Source organism: Lepisosteus oculatus, chromosome 8 (assembly GCF_040954835.1).
Source record: "Lepisosteus oculatus isolate fLepOcu1 chromosome 8, fLepOcu1.hap2, whole genome shotgun sequence".
Lineage (NCBI taxonomy): Eukaryota > Metazoa > Chordata > Actinopteri > Semionotiformes > Lepisosteidae > Lepisosteus > Lepisosteus oculatus.
In genome coordinates, this window is record NC_090703.1 from 40,762,179 (window position 1) to 40,784,861 (window position 22,683).

At 40.9% G+C, this 22,683-nt stretch overlaps 1 protein-coding gene across 3 annotated transcripts in view; it reads right to left on the bottom strand.

The window, feature by feature from the left end:
* mtm1 (myotubularin 1) overlaps window positions 1-22,683 on the bottom strand; it is a 34,708-nt gene extending 12,025 nt beyond the window's left edge. For 2 of the 3 annotated variants that reach the window (XM_015351455.2, XM_006632737.3), the window contains exons 1-9: window positions 22,595-22,683; window positions 14,644-14,731; window positions 10,890-10,962; window positions 7,681-7,775; window positions 4,757-4,867; window positions 2,607-2,708; window positions 2,253-2,336; window positions 1,661-1,810; window positions 368-556 (exon numbers count right to left, since the gene is read on the bottom strand). In XM_015351455.2, coding sequence (XP_015206941.1) covers window positions 368-556; window positions 1,661-1,810; window positions 2,253-2,336; window positions 2,607-2,708; window positions 4,757-4,867; window positions 7,681-7,775; window positions 10,890-10,962; window positions 14,644-14,706 — 867 coding nt within the window. In that variant the 5' untranslated portion in view covers window positions 14,707-14,731; window positions 22,595-22,683. The remainder of the gene's footprint in view (window positions 1-367; window positions 557-1,660; window positions 1,811-2,252; window positions 2,337-2,606; window positions 2,709-4,756; window positions 4,868-7,680; window positions 7,776-10,889; window positions 10,963-14,643; window positions 14,732-22,594) is intronic. The other variant, XM_015351456.2, reaches the window with a different exon arrangement.

Consider the following 22,683-nt stretch of genomic DNA (forward strand, 5'->3'; position numbering starts at 1 on the left):
AGAAAAGGAGCTAATTATTAAAGTTTGACAAGCTGCCCGCTCTGCATGTCAGGCAGAGATCACAATTGAGAGGTGTCAACATAAGCTCACACAAATTGAGCTTTTTAAATGGTGAGCGTTTCATAACAGCAACAAAGCCTGTGTTGGGAAGGAGCCTATTGTAGTTAAAGCCATGTATGACCTTATGCCATACACAGCACATGATGCTACTGTATACACAGCACAGAAGTCAAGTTATCTCAATCGCTCAATTTTATTCTTCTATGTTTATGACTAAACCCGAGGTTTATGCCTGGAGGAATACCAAGAATATAAAACCTCTGGGTACTCTTCCCCCCACCCCCCGAGGCTGGGGTCCAGCCTTCACCTTGTTGGCCACGGCGTTGACGTTGGGCCTGGCGTCGAAGATGGTCAGCTTGCTGGTCTGCCCGTTGGCCTCTCGGATGGTGTCCAGGTAGCGCTCGTCGTCCTTGTTGCGCTTGCCGCTCATGCCCACTAGGGGCTGGCTGCAGCGCATGATCACCGCCTGGTTCTCCGGGTGAATCCAGGACAGGACCTGCAGGGCACAGCAGCACGGGGCTTGACGGCACTCACAAAGGGAGGAGGCATCCTGTACCGCACACGTCGGCGAAAGGGATACAGTAAAACCTCGCTCTCTGCAGGTTCTACATTTGATTTGATTTTTCCATGCCAAATTGTGGACCGACATTGCCTATTCGCAAGCTGCGCAATAAGAGAGTAAACGTGGGCACAGTTGCGCATCTTCAACTCACAGATCCACGTCTCCTGACCTGCATTGGCCTCTGTAGTCAAGCCAAAGCTTGGTTAACAAAGAGTTAATGTTTATTTAGAAGAGCATCATGGGTTATGCTTAAGTTATTCACTTCCTGTCAGGAAAGCATTGTGCACTGACCTGTATGTGAGTGTAATGCTGCTTAAGGAATATTAAATAAAAAAACCCTCGGTGGTCCCCTTAGTTATCACACTCTCAGTTTGCAGCAAAGTAATAACAAGCAAGTAGTAAATTATTACAGTACAGTAATGCTACTTTTGAATAGTAATGAAAACTTAAAAATTAAAGAGAATGCACCCTACTAAGAATGATAAAAATATCAAATACGTGGTAAGCCTTGATGATATAACAGTGATCTTATTTCTTTGAAACAGGCAAGAATTGAATTACTGGGTGAAAACTGTTTTAGATTTACTGCATTCATTTTCATTAAAGGTATGTACTACCAATAAATACTGCCACTTTTTCTGAAAAAGATAAGTTACAATAAAATGTTACTACCGAAATGCTGGTTTTAAGTCCTGCGGTCACAAATTCACCATTCACTGAGGCATCAAGATACCTATAACCCCGATGAACACCGAGGTTTTACTGTATCTGTAACCTACTGGACACAAAGGGAAGTGTATATCTAAGTGCTCAGGCAGCAGAGTGTGAAGTTGCTATAACAGATAAACAATAGGCATAACGCCCATTTGTAACATTAGTCAATCTGTGATGATATGTTGCTTATACCTGTATGTACCCAACAACATGAAGAGAGGACAATCTTGGGAAATTTAAGCTTGAGGCCAGAAGCAGAATGAAGATATCCTGCAATCACCAAGAGAGGAAGGAAGGAAATCCCAGTAGGGGTGAAACACTTACCGGTATCCGATTCCTGGATCGAAACACGGCCACTTTTCGTAGGTCCTCGTCTGAGGCGGTGTAAGGCACAACAAGGATCGTGGGGTATGTGTCACACAGCTCATAATTATTGTTCAGAAAGGTTATCCTCCATGTTTTGTTGGGTAATCCCTGTTATATTACAGAAACAAAAAGAAAATTGCTTTTAACCCTTTAAAGAATTTTGACTGAAAGGCCTCTCCGATTCCTAAGATGGACCTGTTTTCATCTAAGGGTGTAATCCTGCCTTGTGCTCTGTCCCTCTGGGATGGGCTCTGGGCTTCTGTGACCTTCAACAGGAACAAGCACCTTTCTGACAGAAGGCGATGCTTTCTAGATTCACTATAAAGCACTCAAGAATGACATGAAGCCTCCACCATGAGGGTTAAATGTGACTTGGATTTCTTCTAAGCCACAAGACAGGAATCTCCAACAGAATCTTCCTGTGGGAGTCTAGTACAGTGTGAAAGATCTCAGGCTGTTGCTCTCCACAGACAGCAGAACCCAAGGACAGAATATCATGTGTAGCACAATTCAGAATAAAAATCTTTTAAAGAGAACGGTACATGCTCACCTGCCGGCGATACTCCTGCATAGGATTGTAAACATTCCAGCCATTTTCCGGAAACTTCTCCTGGCTTAGAAACGCAAATAATATCTGTAAAACAAAAGGGCAAATGGCAGAGATAGGTTAAGCAGCTTTTCTCAAGTAAGTCACCATCAAGTCTTCTCTAACCAATTCTGCAAGTCAAACAGTGTAGTGTAGTGTCTCATTCAAGATGTCCCCTATAAAGAAATCTCACTGGGGCAGGAACACCACTCTCAACATAAGACTGTGATGCTCCACATCGTGGGAGCTTCCTACAATCAGAACTCTGATTTTTGGAAGTTGGTGCTCTCTGCCAATATCTTGTGTGGAAAAACTCACCAGACCATGAGAGAGGGGGAAGGCGTATCGGAAAAGGATTTCAAATATGTCTCTTCTGCTGTGTCCTTCTTGTTTCAGGGCAAATCTCAGGTTCCTCATGTCCTTAAATACATACACACACAGAACAGACACTAAAAGTTCCACACAGGCTTGAAAGAGTAACATCACTCAGATTCTATTTTAGACAAGCTGTAAGAACCACTGCAATATAGTACTGGCATGTAACATTCGCAAAGTGTATAATTAGGTTCTGTGAATGGCAGCTTCTAGCTTCTCGGAAGCACACTGTGCACTGCAGGATGTCTTCATTATTAACCCTCACCATCAAGCAAAGGAACTTAAACCAGTATATTTTAAAGAGCCTTTAAAATAAGAGGATGTTTAGAGCCCTGCATTTCAACATACAGTTGTGAGAAAATGTTTGTGAACCCTCTGGAATTATCTGGATTTCTGCATGAATGGCTCCTGAAATGTGATCTGATCTTCATCCCAGTCATAATAATAAAAAGGACAGTCTTATTTAACAAACAACACACACAACCTTTTACATTGCCATATCTTTACTGAACAAATGGTTTAAACAATCAAGGTCATTGATGGAAAAAGTATGTGAACCCTTATGTTTAGTAACTATGGGAACCTCCTTTATTGGCAGTAACCTCAACTGAACGCTTTCTGTAACTGCTGATCAGACCTGTGCAGCAGTTAGGAGGTATTTTGGCCCATTTGGGCCTGCTTCAGATCACGCCACAGCATTTAAATGGGACTCAGGTCAAGACTCTTACTTGGCCATTCCAAAATATGGAATTTCTTCTGTCTGAGCCACTCTGTTGTCGATTTACTCCTGTGTTTTGGATCATTGTCATGTTGCATGACCTAACTTTTTTTGAGTATTAGATCACAGACAGACACCTTGACATTCTGCTGTAGAATTTCCTGACACAACTTGGAATTCATTGATCCCTCAATGATTGCAAGCCGTCCAGGCCCTGAGGAAACAAAGCAGCCCCACACCATTATACTCCCTCCACCATGTTTCACAGTTGGGATGAGGTTTTGGTGTTGCTATGCAGTGTTTTGTTTTCTCCAAACATAACACTGTTTACATTTACCAAAAAGTTCAACTTCTGTCTCATCTGTCCACAGAACACTGTTCCATTCAGGTGGTCTTTAGCAAACTTGAAATGGGCAGCAATGTTTTTTTTTTTTTGAAGAGTAGTGGTTTCCTCTGTGGTAACCTCCCATGAACACCACTCTTGTTCAGTGTTTTTCTTATGGTAGACCCATGAACACAGATGTTATCAAGTGAAAGAGATCCTGCAAGACCCTTAGCTGTCACCCTAGGGTTCTTTGTCACCTGTTTGAGGATTGTACGGCATGACCTTGCATTGATCTTTGTAGGATGTCCACTCCTAGGGAGAGTAGCAAGGGTGCTGAATTTCTTCCATTTGTAAACTACCTGCCTGACTGCAGACTGATGGCCCAAGTCTTTAGAAATCCTTTGATGTGCTTCAACAACTCTTCTTCTGAGGTCCTCTGAAATCTCTTTTGATCGTGTCATATTGCACTTTAACAGAATTCTGTTGTGAAGAGCAGATAACCAAAATTGTGTGATTTTTTTTATACGGCAGGGCAGGTCAAATCCACACCTGAATTGATTGGAACTTCTGACTCATTGATGCAAATACCTGACTCCAATTACCTTGTTTTCCAGATGTCATTATCCTAGAGGTTCACATACGTTTTCCATCAAAGACCTCGATCGTTTAAACTAGTTGTTCAATAAAGATAAGGCAATGTAAAATGTTGTGTGTGTTGTTTGTTAAAAAAAGACTGTCTTTATTTATTATTGTGATCTGATCTCTGTCTAAGTCATATTTTAGGAGCTATTCATGCAAAAATCCAGAGAATTCCGATGGTTCACAAACCTTTTCACAACTGTATCACCCTACCAGTACTTGATCACAGCCGGTTTCAGGCCTACCGCTGACTAAACTCAACTCATTCTGTATCTCTGAACTCAAAGGCTGGAAAGAAGACCTGGTGGAAACCTTATTCATTTACAATTCAGTGTTAGACACCAAGTATTCAGCAATGACTTGGATATCCTACATCCAGGGAGAGCGGCAAAAAATAAATTGGGTCTGCACCTTGCAGGTGATGTCCAGGCCATAGGAGTTTTCACCTCTGCTGGATGCGCCTCCCATCTTCTCCACGCGGCTGATGGCTCCGAGAGGCACGTCAAGAGTCACCGGGGGGTCCTGATGTCACAGTCAACAAAAGAAGTGTGGAATTAAGGACACAGTGCAGTAAGGCACTACTCTCTCTGCACTACTGCCAGAACAAGAGGGCAATGGCTTGAGCCAACACTCTCAGCCTGTGCACACGTTGCTGGACTTCAGAGACGTCAGGGAGCCAGGGCTGAAGTAAATACCCAAGCAACTTCAGAAAGTAGACTGATTCTAAGCCTCAGAACGCCTAAAATAGAACTATTTAATTGAGCCTGCGCCTGGTCAGCCTCTCATGGGTCAAGCGGGCAACTGTTCGATGTTAAATGACTCCTAACAACCACTAACTCAGTTATAAACTGGGTAAAATGCAATATTTTGGCCAATAGCTTTTTTCAAGGGATTGCTGAAATGCTGATTTGGGCCCTATGATTAACATATCTAAGCCTTTTCCATGTCTTAAAGGATGTTAAATTCCAAGCATTTTGAGTGAAATCTTATTTAAAGTCTAGGTCTTTACCAGCAATGTTCAATGGATATGTTTTAATGGAGGAAGACAAGGTCCTCACTTCTGAAAACAAACACCTGAGGCTCTTTGCTTTTGGTTATTTATTCAGTAACCCGCCCCCCAGGAAGAAAAAGTACTGGGCTTAGTAATCCTGCAAATTCCTTCATCTGACTAAAAAAGAAACACATATCAATAAATTCCTACTGAAAATCCCATGATGTTTAAATCCAAAAATTCCTAAAATCCTAATTTTAGGTTTCTTCTTTCCTCTTTTGTTTCAATGACGTCTTTGGAAAATATCAGAAGACAGGTGGTGGCATCTCCTTAGAAAAACACTAGCAAGACCCCATGCTGAATACTGCTTACAGTTTTCCCTATGTTACAATAAAGATATTGCTGCTTTGGAATCAGTCCAGAAGAGATCAACCAGATACATTTTTAGGTACAACAGAATGACCTGCTCTGACAGGATAAAAGAATTGAACCTTTTTAGTCCTGAACAGCAAAGAACATGAGGGTACCTGCTACAAGTATTCAAAATCCTCAGACCCATTGACTTGCCAACCTTGTGAATTTCAGCATCAAATGTGAAAACACAAAACAGAAGGGGAAACTGCAGAATTCCAATCAATCCAACTCCACAACTACATTATTAGCAATGTGGTGCAGCACTACTGTGACAGCTTATTTTGATAACTAGAGAATGAACAGATTTGGCAATTATACTGAAAGCACTACTGAAGGCAGACTCATACAGTAGATTTTTCCTGCTTAATGCCCAGTAATTTTGAAATGGGTTTCATAACTGCCAGGTTATTAATCTTCAGGCTATCAGGTCCACTCTGAGCAAAAGCTTTATCCTGCAGACATCAAACTGAATGTCTCCATTAGTGGTAAAACTGATGAAGCTACAATAACACTGTAGATTACACAACGACCACCAAAGAAAAAATTATGCCTGAAGCACAGTCTATTTTGACATAATACAGGAGCTTCACATATCCTTTATTAGAGAGCTCAGATATCCTTCCAGAGCATTTACAGTCAAGGTAAAGGATTCAGAAACTCCCATAAGCTACTACCAAACCAAATGTTGTCACACTGTTAAGAAGAAAGGGCTTCTGATGTGGGATTTGCCATTTACTGCCATTTTAAAAATTATTTTCTGGTGAGAACAATGGCTTTGTTATTGGTACAGATAAGAAAGGCAGTATCAAATGAAACATAAGTGCCCTAAGGTGTCAATTTTCTCAAAGGACCAAGGAATATGGAATTAATAAAACAAGGGAAAAAAGCTTTATGCCAGAGGGTATTACAATTGTTTTTACACTTTGTACTAGGAAAGAGACCTGAAGACACTGTCCCAGCAGCTGGTATTCTGTAAACAGCAGGAGAGCAAAGTGAAGAGGCTCTGACCAGAATGGTGGTCAGTAGTTTCTCCTCTACAACAGAGCATGTCCCCAAGCTACACAGTCCCCACTTTCCTCTTTGGGGTGCTGCTTCAAGTCCTGTGGGAAGCTGAAATAAGGGTCCAGATGGTGCAACCAAGAGATTTCCACACAACACTGAAAATCATCTTCTCAGGATCTTTTTTTACTACCCTTGACTGCATCCGAGTCAATTTTGAATTTTACAACTATATACCACATTTCGTTTGGTTCGGAGACAGTATGTGTTTCTGTATAGCACATAATCTGTAACTTTAACCAATCAAGTGCAAATTAATCCCATCCCTTCCATAACCGCTTATACAATTCAGGGTCACGTTGTCCCAGAGCATATCCCAGAAAGCACCGGGTGCTCGACAGGATACATTCTGGATGAGATATTATTCCATGGCGGAGCACACACAGATATAAACATACACATGCCTGCAGCAGGGCCAGTTTTCCCAGAGACCAATTAACCTACTAGTATGTCTTTGGACAGTGGGAGTAAACTAGAGCACATGGAGGAGACCCAGGGAAACAGAGGGAGAACATACAAACCCCACCCCAGCAACGAAACCCCAGGATTCCTGCACCACAAGGCAGCCATGCTAATCACTGCACCACCATGCAACCCAGTGCAAATCATTATTTTAACTCTACTTAACTAAAGTCATATTACTTTAACTATTTATAACCTTAAATACCCAAACACAACATTAACAGGGTGTCAGCAGTAAGAAATGATCGCTATGATTAGAGGTCTCCTTACCCACAACAGCAAATAATCCTGCAGTGTGCACACGGCACAGAAGTGGAAAGAGTCTCCAAAATCACACCCTCAGCAATCACGCTAGGTCAGCAGAACACAGTTCGAAATACTAACAATTTTGTTGTAAAAGAGGACTTACCACTTCAATACTCCTGAAGAAAAGTCTGTAATTTGTAATGAACACTTTCCCTTTTACTGCTCCATTGAAAGGACAAATATAGATGATGTCTTTGTCTGTGGAAAGAAATCAGCTGTAAGTATGATTCCCGACACCTCCCGAGCAACACTCTCACAATTCAACGGAAATTGTGATTACTAAAAAAGTTTCAGTGGATACTTCCTTTCATAACACATTTTGTGCATACCAGCTAAATGTCCCCTCCCCCCCACATTTCGTTTGTGACCTGCGCCTAACAATAAACACTGGAGACTACACTAATAGTGTTTTGTTTACTGAGGCCGGCAGCAGTACACTGAGTCTTGTGGATGTGCTCTGTCCCCCTTAGTCTCAGGAGCAGCCTTTTCAGATGTGCAGCTCTGAACACACATCGGAGGTGCTAATTATGAGACGTATACACATTGGGCATAACTCCCACACCTAAACCTAAACCACAGCCAGAACGTTCATGAGAGTAACATGACCGGGGACACTTGTAGCACCTCTAGACTCAAGAGCTGCCACCACACCACTTCAGAGTCATTTCCGCTTCTATGCCTCTATGCCTACCTACAGTACCTGTGAAGGAACTGAAGACTGCTGAAGCAAGCCTTTTGTTTCTACAGTGAATTCAGAAAAGCACTTTGGAGTGTGCGGCCTTACTGCCGCTGTCTCTCTAAAGAACAGACTGGGTGCAACTTAGAATAGTTCAGGCGTACTGTACCGAATCGTCTTCTCTATTTGGTGTTTTGAACACACAGAGTCACAGCTGCTTGCTCTAAAAATTGCTTTATTTATATTTTTATGCAAGGTAGAACGCTATCAAATAAAAATAAAGGAAAGACCTTTCCTTCTCCTTCTAGGCAGTTCAAGAACTTGCATAGGCAGGGGAGGGCACTGCCAGTATTAGTTTCCATTCCATCTCTGGTCACAGTGAAATTATTTGAACAAGTTCAGTTCAGTGTACTGTCATCTGCACAAGGGCAATGAAATGCTTGTTTGCATGTAGGCTCCAATACAAAGACATTAAGGAAAAAAAAAAAAGAGAACAGAACAGCATCAGCAACAACAAGAAAAATAACAAAGCCCATTACACGAAACAGACAAAGACCTACAGACGAGGAGCAACATGCAACAAGTCGCCACTCTCCAGCACCATGCTGAATAAGAACATAAGAAAGAGGCCGCTTGGCCTCTCTAACCCATTTGGAAGTCAGTAGTGAATTTAGCAAAGATCTCATCCGGCTGTTTCTTGGGTATCAGGTATCAGGGTATCGGCTTCAACAATATGGGAGTGTAGCTTGTTCCACACTCCCACAACCCTTTGTGTAAAGATGACCCTCATGTTTTCGGTTATAAAACACTTCCATGTAGCTTCCACTTGCAATCTGTGGTTCGTGTTCAATAATGAGACTAAGACGTCACCTGGTTTTTCAGGTCTTAGCTGCTAAATTAAAAATCTTTGTAATACCCGCAGGAATGAGGTCATGCAAGATTGAAGTTGCTCATCTCCATCCTGTGATATGAAAACCCTGCACGAATTCAGAGATAAAAGCAGAACTTTGGTTCAAGGCTGTATACTAAGGCTCTTTACAAGACCATTTCTGTGTAATCAGAAGGGCTGAGATGTTAAAGACAGTCATTCTGGCTTTTCTGAGTAGCCTGCTACTGGTCAAAATTAGCTCTGACAGCTCAAGAGTACATACAGCAGCAGTGGAGAGTTCAGAGGAAAACAGATTGATTTCATCTTAATATCTCAGACACAAAATGGAAAGGAATGAAGTGACTAACAGCACAGACAGAAGCTATGTAAAATGCTGGCTTCCTTAATGTAAGGCAAGCATGTCATCTGTACATCTTACTTCATGTTGGCCAGACTGAACCCAGCATAGACTTTCATAGATTTTCATTCACCCAACTAAAGATTTCAGTGCAGAATTAATTCTGGTTCAAGGTAAAATTTGGTTTTGCTATACAACTACAAAACCTTACTCTATAGTGCTGTGTATACAATTCTGTCCTATAACAACATAATACATAAGAAAATACATAAATCTGTATAATAAAATCACATATATTGGCATAGCTCTTAGCTGGGGTATGCGAAAAGAAAAATTCCTAATGCAAGAAATTGTATACGGCTAATAAAGTGATCTTATCATATCTTATCTCTTACTCCAATATTTTGGCATCCCCGGTCCTGGTCCTGGAAAAGCACACATTTACTGGTTTTGGTTACAGTTCAGCTCTAAGTTATGGAATTGAACTCTTAATTGACTGAACAGGGATTAACAGGAGTTATGTTATCATACTGTGTTTCATACGTAATTAAAGATCTCCAACCTTTGAGAAGAGAAGAAAACTCTTTCAAAAGGATTCAGTCAGGCAACTCAGTTCAGTTTAAAGCTCAGATGGAATGTAACCCAGCAGGTCTGTGTGTCCCTAGGACTAGGACTGGGAATCATCCCCACCATACACACATCAGGAAATTCCCTGGAGATTGCCAAGAATCACATTTCCGCCAACAGTCAAGTGAAGAACTAAAAGGAATTCTAAAGTGAACAGAATTTCAGAAGGACAGAGGCCTGGAAGGACAATTTGTCAATTTGAGTACACAGCAAAAGCATTCTAGTTTTCCAAGAGCTCATCTCTTAACATAACAGGTCACTAACAATGGCTTCATTCATTTAATTAGATTCAACTCACACAACTGGCTAAGAAAAGTCAATGACAGCCAATGACAAGCAAACAGTTCACCCTGCTGCAGTATGATAAAAGCACACACAAAAAAACACCAGGAACTAAAAAACACTAGAAGAAAAAGATCCAGTATCCCTTTTAAGTGTCAGTTTACTTCCAAGAAAAGTCTTAAAAGGGGATCGAGACAGAAGGCACTGAAACTGGGCAGTCACCTGTCTCCAGTCATCTGCCAACTGGCAAGTCAAGGATAGGGAGTTGAAAACTCAACCTGGGCACATTTTCTCCCTTTTTAAAACATAAATACATTCTCTGCTGACCTCACTTTCAAAGTGTAGAAAGATCAGAAAATGCCAGAAGTTTTTAGCAGAATCTATTTGTTGTTCAGTGTGTTTTTATATGAACATGACCTACTGGCATCGTATGTACCAGAGGGTACACTTCAGACGAAAACCTTTATTAGATTAGAGAGGAGGAGATGAGACAACACTTACCTATAACTCTTTCTTCTCCAGGCAAAAGGGGGACATCTGCTAGTGTTTCCATTTTCAGACTTTCCCTTGAGGCCTGAAATTATAGGAATGAAAACACACTGTCACACTCAGCCAGTTAAGGTTGCACAATTGGCCAGTTCAAATCTTGGCTGCCACGCAACGTCGTGAAAGTCTCTTCCAAATACACTAAAATTACATGAAAGCCACAAAAACAATTTTAGCCCACTTTTAAGCTTTTTGAAACACGTTATATAAGGAAGAGCAGGTTTAGTTTGTTGCTGGGAAGTCCGAGTTTACTTTATTGATTATAGCCACAGTGTTTCGTTTTTGGTTAAAAAAGCTGGTAAAAATTCAAAGCATGGATCTTGATAAATAAGAAGTATTGTTCTGCACATCATGGAGGAATGCACGTACACTGCATAACGAGACCAATTTTTAAAGCCTTAGCCAGAAGTCACGGTTTTCTGACCGCACAACAGTACAATGAGCAGGTCAAAGGACATCTGGCAAAGGACCGTTCCATCCTATGCAAACACAGCCCTCGGCACTACCACAACCCCACACAATTCAAGCAAGTGCAGGGGGTGAAGCATCTGCTAGAGGAGATATACTGTAGTTTAAACCTGTTTGTTGTTTTGGAAGATGACTTAACGTCGCAGCAGGACAAAATAGGAGGCCACATCCCAGGAGCAGGAGTGTGAGAGCGTGAGAGCAAGATAAGTGTCTTTCCATTGCTTCAGGAGAGGTGTTAGGAAGGGGCCCAGCTTGCTGTATGAACGCACCTTCACTGGTATCGGGCAGCCTGTATTCTTACATATCCTTAGCGTGATGCTTAAAGGCCTCTCCCTCACTGGCCATCCTTGTCTCCTGACCCTACAGCTTAAGGATGGGCTTTAATGACGATATGTTCCACTGATCGAAAACTTCAGGAACTTTCAGGAAGCAATCCACAATTCTCAAACACACCGGGAATGTGCTGTCAACCATTGAACAACCAGTGAAAACAGCATTGTTCTTTTGATGCCTTTTATGTAACCACATATTAACTGCAAACTGATCTTTGGGTATACAAATGTAATGTCCTGTACTCTAATATTTGAGGGTTATTTCAGAAAATCGTCCCACCACTACTTACCTATATTTCCTTTTGGAGTTTGTCTAGCAAAGATATTGCCTATTATTTATTGCATATGTAATTAACTACAACATTCAAACATTTTCCAGCAGACTAAGGAACCCAAGATGGCGCCTTCTTAGCTCTTTTAGTAAAACATCAGTGCTTTCTTAGACAAGTTAGTCATTTTTGTCTCAAAAATGTTAATGGTTAATCAGATGAGCTGCACTGCCAGTTAACACCCTGTGCAGTGAGCAGAAAAAGTCTAATGGACACCCTGAGGTCTTGGAGAAGCTGGATGTTACACATTTGTAGCATTTAAAGGGGAACTGCAGTCAAAATTTCTCAGACCGGTTATTAAATCTCAGTAACAAAATAAGTTCCTTGATGTTATAAAAACAATTGACAAATTTTGAATTAAGCACAAAATTGTGAACTTTTAGAAAGTACTGTAAGTGGCCATGTCACAAACTCACATTCGAGTTCCCAAGAATTGCGACGAGATGAAGCCCTTCCTGCTCACTAGTCCCTGTAATGACTAATGTAATGCGATGTATGAGCAAAGAAATACAGGTTCTGCAGCAGACATTTCACAACAGAAATGTTCCAACGTGATCTGCATGCAGAGTTAACAAGCAGTATTTGTCCCCAAAACCATCTTGAAATCATTAGCAATATTTGTGTTGGATTCAAAGAGATGTATTCACAAGCCTGCTTATTTACAGTGGCATTGAGCCACTTCACTTCACCATACTGTAAGTCTTGTTGCTTCATTCTTGGATTTCTGGCATGGTGCTGCACATACCTGGAAATGTAGCCTATTTTTGTGATGTAGATCGGAGGTTTTATATGTTACTGTGTATGCTTTACTTTTATTGTGGTCTGAAATGAACTCAGCAATGCTGAGTCTTTCTAGCTTCTAAATATGAAAATAGCTTTGCATTTCCCCTTTAATCTGTGCATGGGTTTGCAGTGGAAAGTGCCTTCTCATCAGGTGCTGTCCGAGCACCAGGAAAAGAACTGGTCAACAGGAATATTAAACGATCATTCTCTGAAAAGGCTGCGCAGTATATTATGAATGCAAGCATATATTTACTATAACATTAAAAATCTATCTAGGGTTCAGTCTTAGACGTGTCACCATGGTATATACTTCAGGTGCATGGTGCAATAAGTGGGTCTTCTTGCAAAAGAGGATGCCATGCAAACCTTTTAGTTTCTATTGCACTTTCTGCTAGTTATCTGTGCATTGTAATGTTTATTACTAATGTAGCTCCTGAGTTCTCACCCAGGATTCCAGGTCAGTTTCAACAGATTTAAATAAACAAGATCAAATTCTGTTTCACCTTAATACCTTTCTTAAACAACAGACAGCCACTGACAAACCCTCCACCTCCAACAACACCAGTCAAGCAGTCAAACTCCAACCTTAAATTGGTTTACTTGCTTTAATTCAAGTGTTCAATAAACCTAGCAAAAAAAAGTATTGCTGAACAAACGGTTTGACTTCAGGCTGTGATCAACAGATCAGTTCAGAGATGGAGGTGCCAGAATATAACTTTCATCTGTGGCATTATGTGAAAGAAACATGAATGTGCCTTAAACTGTGTTCTGAATAAGAATGTTCTGAGCATTAAGAATTGTGGCCAAAATACTACTACTGCTAATCAAATGCTGTTCACAGCCTTTGCAGTCAACAAGAATGATATTGAATTTTGTTGCTTTAAACAAAACAACCGTCTACAGTAGTAAAAGTCAGATAGTCGGTTACAAGGCTACATAATGAACTTAAGATAGGGGATGTTGTTTAGATCTAACCATGTATAAGACCATACAACGTTCTGAAAAAAACGGGAATAATGACAAAGCTTTTAGGGAAAAGTATAGTATCCTGTGCATCAGAACAGAACTCAAAAACCAAACTACATGGCTGTAGAGGGCATTGAAGTGAACAGTGGAAAACTGCACTGCTGGAAATTTCAGCACCTCCTGTTCACAGACAGCAGCACCGAGTTGAGTCCAAAGATGGACACTGCTCTCCGTCACATCTCTGAAACCAATCTGATGGGTGCGTGCCCATCTTACAGAAAACGTAGCAAAAATTCTCTCTTAAACCAAATAAAAGAGGAAGCATGTAGTTTGGTAGGATACGCATGACGGACACATAAGGACAAAGAAGACAGACTGCCATCACAGACATGTTCCATTGTGGATACCTTCCAGTTTGGAGCTCAAGTTTTGCAGTGAGTCATTAATATATATATATAGACTAAACATCACCCTTTAAACCCCTCCTCAGTATTAAAGTGAAGCCAGTCATGTAAGAGCTTCTTCAACTATTTTAACAGGAAGTTCACTTAATCTTCATTTTACCTCAACAGAGAAAACACAGTTCAACTAAACAAAGTGTTTCACATAATACAGTACACCGTGACCTAGAAACGCAGCGGCAAACCACTCAATTAAGAACAAAGACACAGGCTGTTAATTATCATTATTGCTGATTTCACAGGCTGAGTTATTTCTGCCTTCCAGTTTTTCACGTTTTTCTATGAAGGCTGTGATGAATTTGCCACACGTACTGGCACCTTGAGTTAGCATATATAAATAAAAAAAAAATACAAAGAGATGGCAACTCACATTTTTACTGGAATTGTTTTCCAGGGAGTTTGAATTATATGCTGGTATAGAAGCCGAAGCCATAACTCAGGAGTCTGCTAAGGCGACACTGCAAAAACCAGAGGAAGACAAAATTGGTGACTTTTACAGATCGGAAGACAAGTAGGGACAGGATTGACCAGAGGGAATTTACACTTAACAATAAAATCTTGTGAAATGGCACTGCAACATTACAAACTGCCTTGTAAGCACAAAACCCAAATTTCCTTATCCACGACAGCATGCATCATAAAAGCAAGGACAAAAACAAAATCTACAACCGACGATAAAACAAACTTACAGCATAAGACATATGATAAATGTTAAAAAAAGACTTTTATTAGCCAAAAGCCATCTCCAGATCTATCACGTGAATGAAATAAAACAGGAAAATAAACGGACTTTTAAAGTTTAGCGTGCGTCAGTAGTTCTTCCCAAATCTTTAGAGTGAAATATATCTTAACAGCAGTGAAACTGATAACAAAACAGTAGCAGGACAGACTTTGCAGAACAGGTATTCGAGGCAGCATTAATGCACTCCATAATGAACTGAATCAGCAGGGTCAATTCAGTAGTCATGTATGTGTTATAATTAAAAAAAAACAACTTAGAACTTATAGATTTTTTAATATCCTTAATGCAAGGCCACCACAGAGCAGATCTGGTGCAAAACCCTTAGCATATGTATAGAAGAACTATAACAAATGCACTTTAGAAATGCATGAAATGCAAAAATATGGACAGATGTGGACTGACTACTTTTGTTGTGCACCAATATTTCTCAATCATAGACTCGGACACTCTCGCACAGTGGATGTGCTCTGAAAGAACTTACTGAATCCATCGACCTTATGTTTTTAAAATCTTATTAGATTAGAACTTTACTCATAGTAATTATAGTTTGGAAGCTGGCGTTATGTTTAAATTGGCCGTCCTTTTATTGAGATGGAGGCTTTGAAATGCGATGACAATTGAGATTCACCGATGCATATGAATACATACTAAATATAAATCCAAATGTGCTCTGGGGCACAGGAGCTGATCACACTCAGGGTGGATGCACCTTCAGAATTGACTACGTTCACATGCTTGTGCTTTATAAAACCTCAGCTCCCCTGAGGTGTCACGACCGTACTTAATGAGCGATCATAGCGAAAAAGCCAACAGGAACTCAGACTGCAAATTGTGAACTGCCACTTCCTGTAATCCTCATTAATCAGGCTCCCTCTGAAGTTTTGCACTACTGCATTGAATTGGGCTTGTTTAACAAGGGTAAGACATATTTCGTGACCTCACAGAACAAAAACTCTTGACGGAAAACTACTTTAACATGTTAAACAACAGTCCCGTTACTGTGAATAACTTGGTTTATAAAAACGAAGCCCCATTACGTACTTTGAATATTTAAATTTTTAAGCAGTGTCAAAAAAACAAGTCCGGCACTGTAACCTCACAGGAGTCAAACTGGGTCATACAATGGCTCATTGTATCATTCTACAGTTAAACAAAAGCTACAATTTCATGTTTGAAAATGTAAATTCGAATTAGGCTATGACTGCAAATACCTTTTATCCGCTTTCTTAAACTGTCAAAAACCAAAAACAGTGTTTTAAACATTAGCGTAGTAAAACAGAGTCCTGGTCTCAGGAAGGCTTTTGGTGGGGGTTCGGTCCCGAGCTCTGTGGTCCAGAAGTCACTTGTCCAAGTACAGATTATGCCACCAGCGGACTTGTAGGGTTATGGGAGTGAGGGACACACTATCCAGCTTTGTTATGGGAACAGAAACTCGGGCTTCTGTCGAGAACCAGCTCGATGATCCTGAGATCAATCAGCGACTAACTATCCAACGGGATCCAATGCGCTGAATGGCCTCCACTTGTTTGCGCCTTGTTTTGTGATTTTATGACTGTGCCTAGTATTCCCCAAATTGACACAAAACTGGGCGAGTCGGGTTGGGATTACTCAGCCTTGGCTCTCTCGGCTTGTCCCCATCTCACAATCCTCCTCTTGGATGATGAGCAGCTGGCAGGACTTTCCTATTACGCGAGAGCAAGCGTTATGTGTTGTGAAGGTTCTGTGTTCCTTAAAGACGGATCTTCGCTATCAAAACCTCTGAGCCTTGCATGATTCTGAAAAAGGGACTCCAGCATTGCTTTTGGTGTGGTTCTTCAGCTATCTTGTTACTTACTTCTTGCTACATTTAATTCTGTGCCCTCAAGCCTGCTTTTGTTCTAAAATTTCTAACTGTGTCACCCTTCCTGTTTCGGACAAAAATAATTCTTTGATTTCCGTTTTTTTAAAAAAACATCTAAAAATCTATTAGCAACTTTTACATTTCTCTTTCCACAGTGCACGGTACGAGGCTCAAAGTTGGTTACTGCTGTAATATGCCTGAAACAGACTGAAAGCATCAGCGAGTTTCCTGCAGGGAAATCTGCTGAAGACAAGCTACTGAATTAAAAAAAAAACATTTTACCAAAACACTATAGGTTTTTTCATACAAGCTCAAGTCTCCACAGCAAAGACCAATCATACACATACTCTGCCTGCACATGGACTCATAGCACTGAAGTCCAGGACACTCCCAGCCACATTAACTCAACCAAACCTTGGCAGCCAACATGCCACACCACTGCAACATTCCCAACTGATGCAGATCCATGCAGAATTGGCAACTTCCAGCTTACAATGCTGGACCTAAACTTAAAACACAAGGCTATCCGAGCCAAAAGCAGTCCCCTAGCTCTTCAGTTAAACAGTATTACAGTAAATTTCTGCTTGAGACAGACCTCCCTTTGAATATTATTGCAGACTAAGAGCAGTGGCAAACACTGCAATCTAGCTGGGCCCGATGGTCTTCGCTCAGTTGTAACTTTTCTCCTGGCTATCAACTCTGATTTCTGTTACACCTCACAGAGATGTATTCTGATATAAAAACACCTGTATCCAGCGGTTCTAGTCCTTTATGCATGTAACTAAACAAGGTAAAAATGCTCTTTATTTTAAAATGTCAGCCAGTTGTGATTTCGCCTAAAACCATTAAATGCTCAGCCAAGCCTCTTCAACCAGTATACTGTTAAAATGGTTTTATAGTTTAAGAAGATTTTACCTGAATGTTTTAGTGTTTTTCCAAGTTGGAAATCATGATCTTAATATCTTAATACATCATCAATGTATGGCACTTCATTTCAAAGCTTTATTCTAACAAGAGAAGCTCAGAGAGCTCTGAAAAGGAAAAACAAAAGCCCTCAGACCAGGGCTGGACTTCCTTTTGTAGTTTATGGTGAGTTTCCACATGCAGAGAGATGCCGTGAGAGCTAAGTTATAGACACCAAAGTGTGAGCAATAGCAGAGTACCACCAAGCTTTTTATGCCAAACGTGCCAATGTTAAAACAAACCGAAACTCATGGGCATGCTCAGATTTTTAATCTAAAAACATCAACGATAAAACAATAAGATTTTTAACCTTCCACCATTTGTAATTTTAAAGAACCATTTTTGCAAAAGCAGGGTGTTAAATTGATAAATATTACCCATGCGTTATACGTGCCTTGTGAAGGGTGATAGTTTGATGTTGCAGTCTGAGCAGATATACCTGCACAGCTTTGCTGCTGTTCTCACAGTGCACAATTCCTTACAGCACGAGAAGCACCTTTCATTCTGAGCTTTTATTTACAGCACTAACTCATCACTGTGATACAAAGCCAAAAGAAAACTTTCTTCCGCAAAATCCAGATTCCTAGCTACAGCAAAATGCCAAGCACTTACTTTTCTCCACCTCCTTAGTCAGGTTTAATTGCAGCTGTACAGTAACCAAGTATTCATTTAGTATCACCAGAAGTATTGCTTCGTCGTAATTATACACAAACGCAACTGTCATGAATGCTAAATGAATTTCAATAGCCGTAACCTAACGTTTCTAACTCATTAAAAGAAGAACAATCTTCAAGCTGTTCTTCTGGATGTCTTCTTTCCTGTATTTATAAAAGAGAGAAGAAACATCAGCTGCACTTATGGAGATATTTTTGTTATCTGCGGATTTTTTTTGTTATCCCACAGAAACCGGGCTAAAAACGCACATCCCGCTCTTGGTGCATCACAGCGAGGAAATGGGGAAAAGCTTTCTCCATCTTGTCACTTTCTGAACAGCCACTGTTGCTGTGGCTTCCTGTACCACAGTTTCACTTGGCTAAAACTAATATTGTCTTCAGCCTCAAACAGTCGGAATCTTTACTGGCTCGATCTCTGGCCGTGGCCAGTGGAATCAAGCTGTCTGGATTTTTCAACATTACACATTCACTTCTCAAAAAGAGTAGGGGTGTTACCCTGGTGTCCTGGCCAAATTTCCCTTTGGCCTTTACCAGGCGTGGCCTCCTAATAATCCCCATCTATGAACTGGCTTCATCACTCTGTTCTCCTCCCCACTGATAGCTGGTGTGTAGTGAGCAGACTGGCGCACCATGGCTGCCGTCACATCATCCAGGTGGGGCTGCACACTGGTGGTGGTGGAGGGGAGTCCCCATTACCTGTGAAGCGCTTTGAGTGAAGTGTCCAGAAAAGCCCTATATAAGTGTAAGGATCATTATTATTATTAGTAGTAGTAGTAGTAGTAGTATTATAACCCAATGGACAGTGGACAGCAAAGGGTTTTTAGAGAGGAATCACTGAACATCATAGGGAAGCAGTGTAGGCAGGGTCCTGTCCTTGCTGATCTAATTTACTATAAAGAATAAAAAAATAGAGTGATGTTCAGCGGAGTAAAACTGCTGAGGTCAGCTGCAGCACCACAGCTGAAGAGAGAAATACAGTATCAGCAAGGGGAACCCAGTATTGCAGACCAACACTGTCCAGATGTTCCTTCACAACCTGGGCTGTTACCATCACCCCAGGGAAGGTCTGAATGGTTATCCAGAGAAGACAGCACTGGAAAGCTGCTATAATTCCATAATTGGCTTACTTTTGAGTTATCACTATTTCCATCAACACAATATTCCCCACTACTTTATTGGAAAGAAAGAATCAAAAGGCAGGTCATAAAAACATAGTACTGTCAAAATCCATCCAGGCTGCAATTTAGGGGGGATAAATTTTGACACGAATAGTCTTAATAAATGGGACAATTCCATTGTACACCACCCCTCACTAATTTATCTTTAGCTTTGAATACAGCCTGTCAGCTCTATCAAAGGCTTAAAAGAAAATTCCTAGTAACAGCGACAACCCACAGAGCTTTTGAAAGATAAAGTAATATCTGCGAGATTGATGTCCCCCCAGAGGACTATAGAAAAACAGAATTCTGTTTCGCTTTGAAAAAGGGATTTTTACACAGTTATGCGTGTTCCTGTTGTTTTAGTTTTAGACAAGAGTTGAATTCTGGCCATGCAGCTCCTTCATTTTGCTTGCATTTTGGAAATTGTGGGTGCTTGTGTTAATTCTCATAGAAAATAATTATCTCCTTTTGACACCGCCTTTTCAGAACTGTTCGGGCACCACAATCCAGCAGATCTTACAAAACTAAATCATCCTGTGCTCAGTGCTGGGAAGAGTTTTGGACAAATGTCATCTAATAATTAAGCCAAAGTAATACAGCTTCAATGAACTGCCTGGCTTGGAACATTTTCGATTAACCTGCCAGAATGAATTCTAATTATACAGCAATATACATGTAGCAAGATATTATATATATATACAGCACAATATTCAAATAACACAGCTAAACAAATGGGATGAAGTGTCAGTGGGACACATTAGTTGTAATATATTTTGGTGAAGGTGGTACAGTTTCACTACTGACACTTCTATCTGGCGTCTTTTATGAAACGGCTGAATGAAATCCTTTGGTCAATTAGCCACTACTGTAAATGGCCATATGGGCCGAATGGTCACCTCTCGTTTGTTACCTTTTTATGTTTTCACGGGTATGATACGCTTTTGTTTTTGTAAATCACGTAATACGTTTATCCAACATAGTTGGACCATTTCACGTCACTGCGACTACTAAATACTGTTATTACTCTTCATTACAGTGAAGACCAAACACGAAAATTTGTTTACTTCCAAAAATGCACAATTTGGATATTTTTCCTCAAAAGAGTCCGCATTGTACCTCATTTAAATGTTGTACACAGCATGAATTTCATTTCCTTTGATCATAATCTAGGTAGTTCGCGAATCTGTTCGCTTTGATTTTTCGGAACCACCGGCACGATAAGGCAGAATTAAAACTAAACAGTTTTTAATTGCGACTTTTAGTTTGGTCGAAAAAAAAACTTCCGGTCGGCCCGCCGGTGGAACAAGTCTGAGAGCAGCACAGCGGACGAAGACGCACAGCCACAGTTCAGTTTTGAATTACCATCCGAGCTATATTTAGTACAACGGTCGAGTTTCCAAAAAACGAACCAGACAGACATCGCAACAGCCAAGCTCTGCCTCTCCAAAAACCCCGCACTGTACCTCATGAACGAATGACTAACTTTGCTGTGTCGAACAATATAAAGTTAAGAGTCGAGTCCAGCCACCGACCTGCGCTGGGCAGAGTCGCAGCATCAGTCACACCAAGACACTATTTATAACCGTGACAGCTACTGCCTGGTAATGCGTAGCAGGGTGGTGGCAAGCTGAGCACAACCTTTATTAAAAGGCAGATCGGCCGCCCCCCGTTCAGTTCATTGCTTTCTTTGGCAAAGTTGCAGGCAACATTTCAGGGAAAAGTTGACGCTTTGGGAACAATGCACGTCGTAAATGCCAAATATTTAACTTGATGCACAATAAACGTCTCTCGAGGCGGGTGGGGGTCTTGGCACAGAGGGTCACTATAGATCTTACATTACTAACTTCCAAAACTGCCCAAATAAAGGCGTAGTTTTCTAGATGGCTGACTTACCGAAATAACCCCTTGATCATGTCGTGTCAGGCACTCCTCCCTCACACGGGGAACCTGAACCACCAGAGTCAAACGCACTAACGCGATAGAGAATTAAGTCTCTTGATTTAGGCCGACAATAGTGATGAAAGAATGTATTGTCCGGAAAATAAACCGACAAAGATTCAAAATGGCAAATCAAACGTGTGTTGATCCTGTGTTCTTTCCGTTATTCGGATGTAAATCATATTTATATACAGTTCGCCTCAGTTCTTTTAAAACAGATTAAATCCACCACACTGAAGAAGAATTTTATCAGCCAGTGCTGATACCAAAGCGATGCAACATGAAGATTATCTCCAATCTTAACTCTAATTTTAACCTCTTTAGGCAATTTTTTCTAACTATACTGCACACGCCTTCCACAACTCCTGAAACTCCTGAAGACGGACTTCAGACCGCTGTCAGACAGATAGGTAATCTGGTTTTAGAAGTGGCGTTTAAACGAGGGACAACTTCACCAAGACCCGCAATGAGTGAATCCCGCATGAACGAGACCACGAAACTCTGAATTATTTCACTGATCAAATTATCTTCATCCGTACTACCTTTCAGCAAAAATCCGATATTACAATTCTGATCACCGCCGTGAGAGAGGCGGGGGAAAGTACGTTTTCTCAACGTAGCTGACTAATAATAACAACAACAAGAACAATAACACAAAAATAAATTGGCCTGCTGTTTTCAGCTGCCTAATCTGCAAGTGCTTAATCTTTGTAGAAAATATGCATAAATTGCATCATGGACCTCATAAAAATAAACACAGTTTTGCCCTACTAGACTTCACATCAAAAGTTCCGAAGTGTTGCAGACACAACTTCAATAACTGCACCCATTTCGCACAGCACAGCAGCGATCATTGAACCAGGAAATACCACAGGCCTGAATCATGCACTTTCAACTCTGCTTCTAAGGCATGTCTAAAACCAGTGAACAACACAAAAACACCAGTAACAACTCCAAAACATAATGCTCGGAAACAAATTAAATCAATACATTTCGCCACTTACCCAGAAACCTGCGAATCAGTCCTATCTCCTTGCCACTGCCTCTGTTTCTGCACCGCTGCTGGGACTTCGCTACCAGTCATGTGACCGCG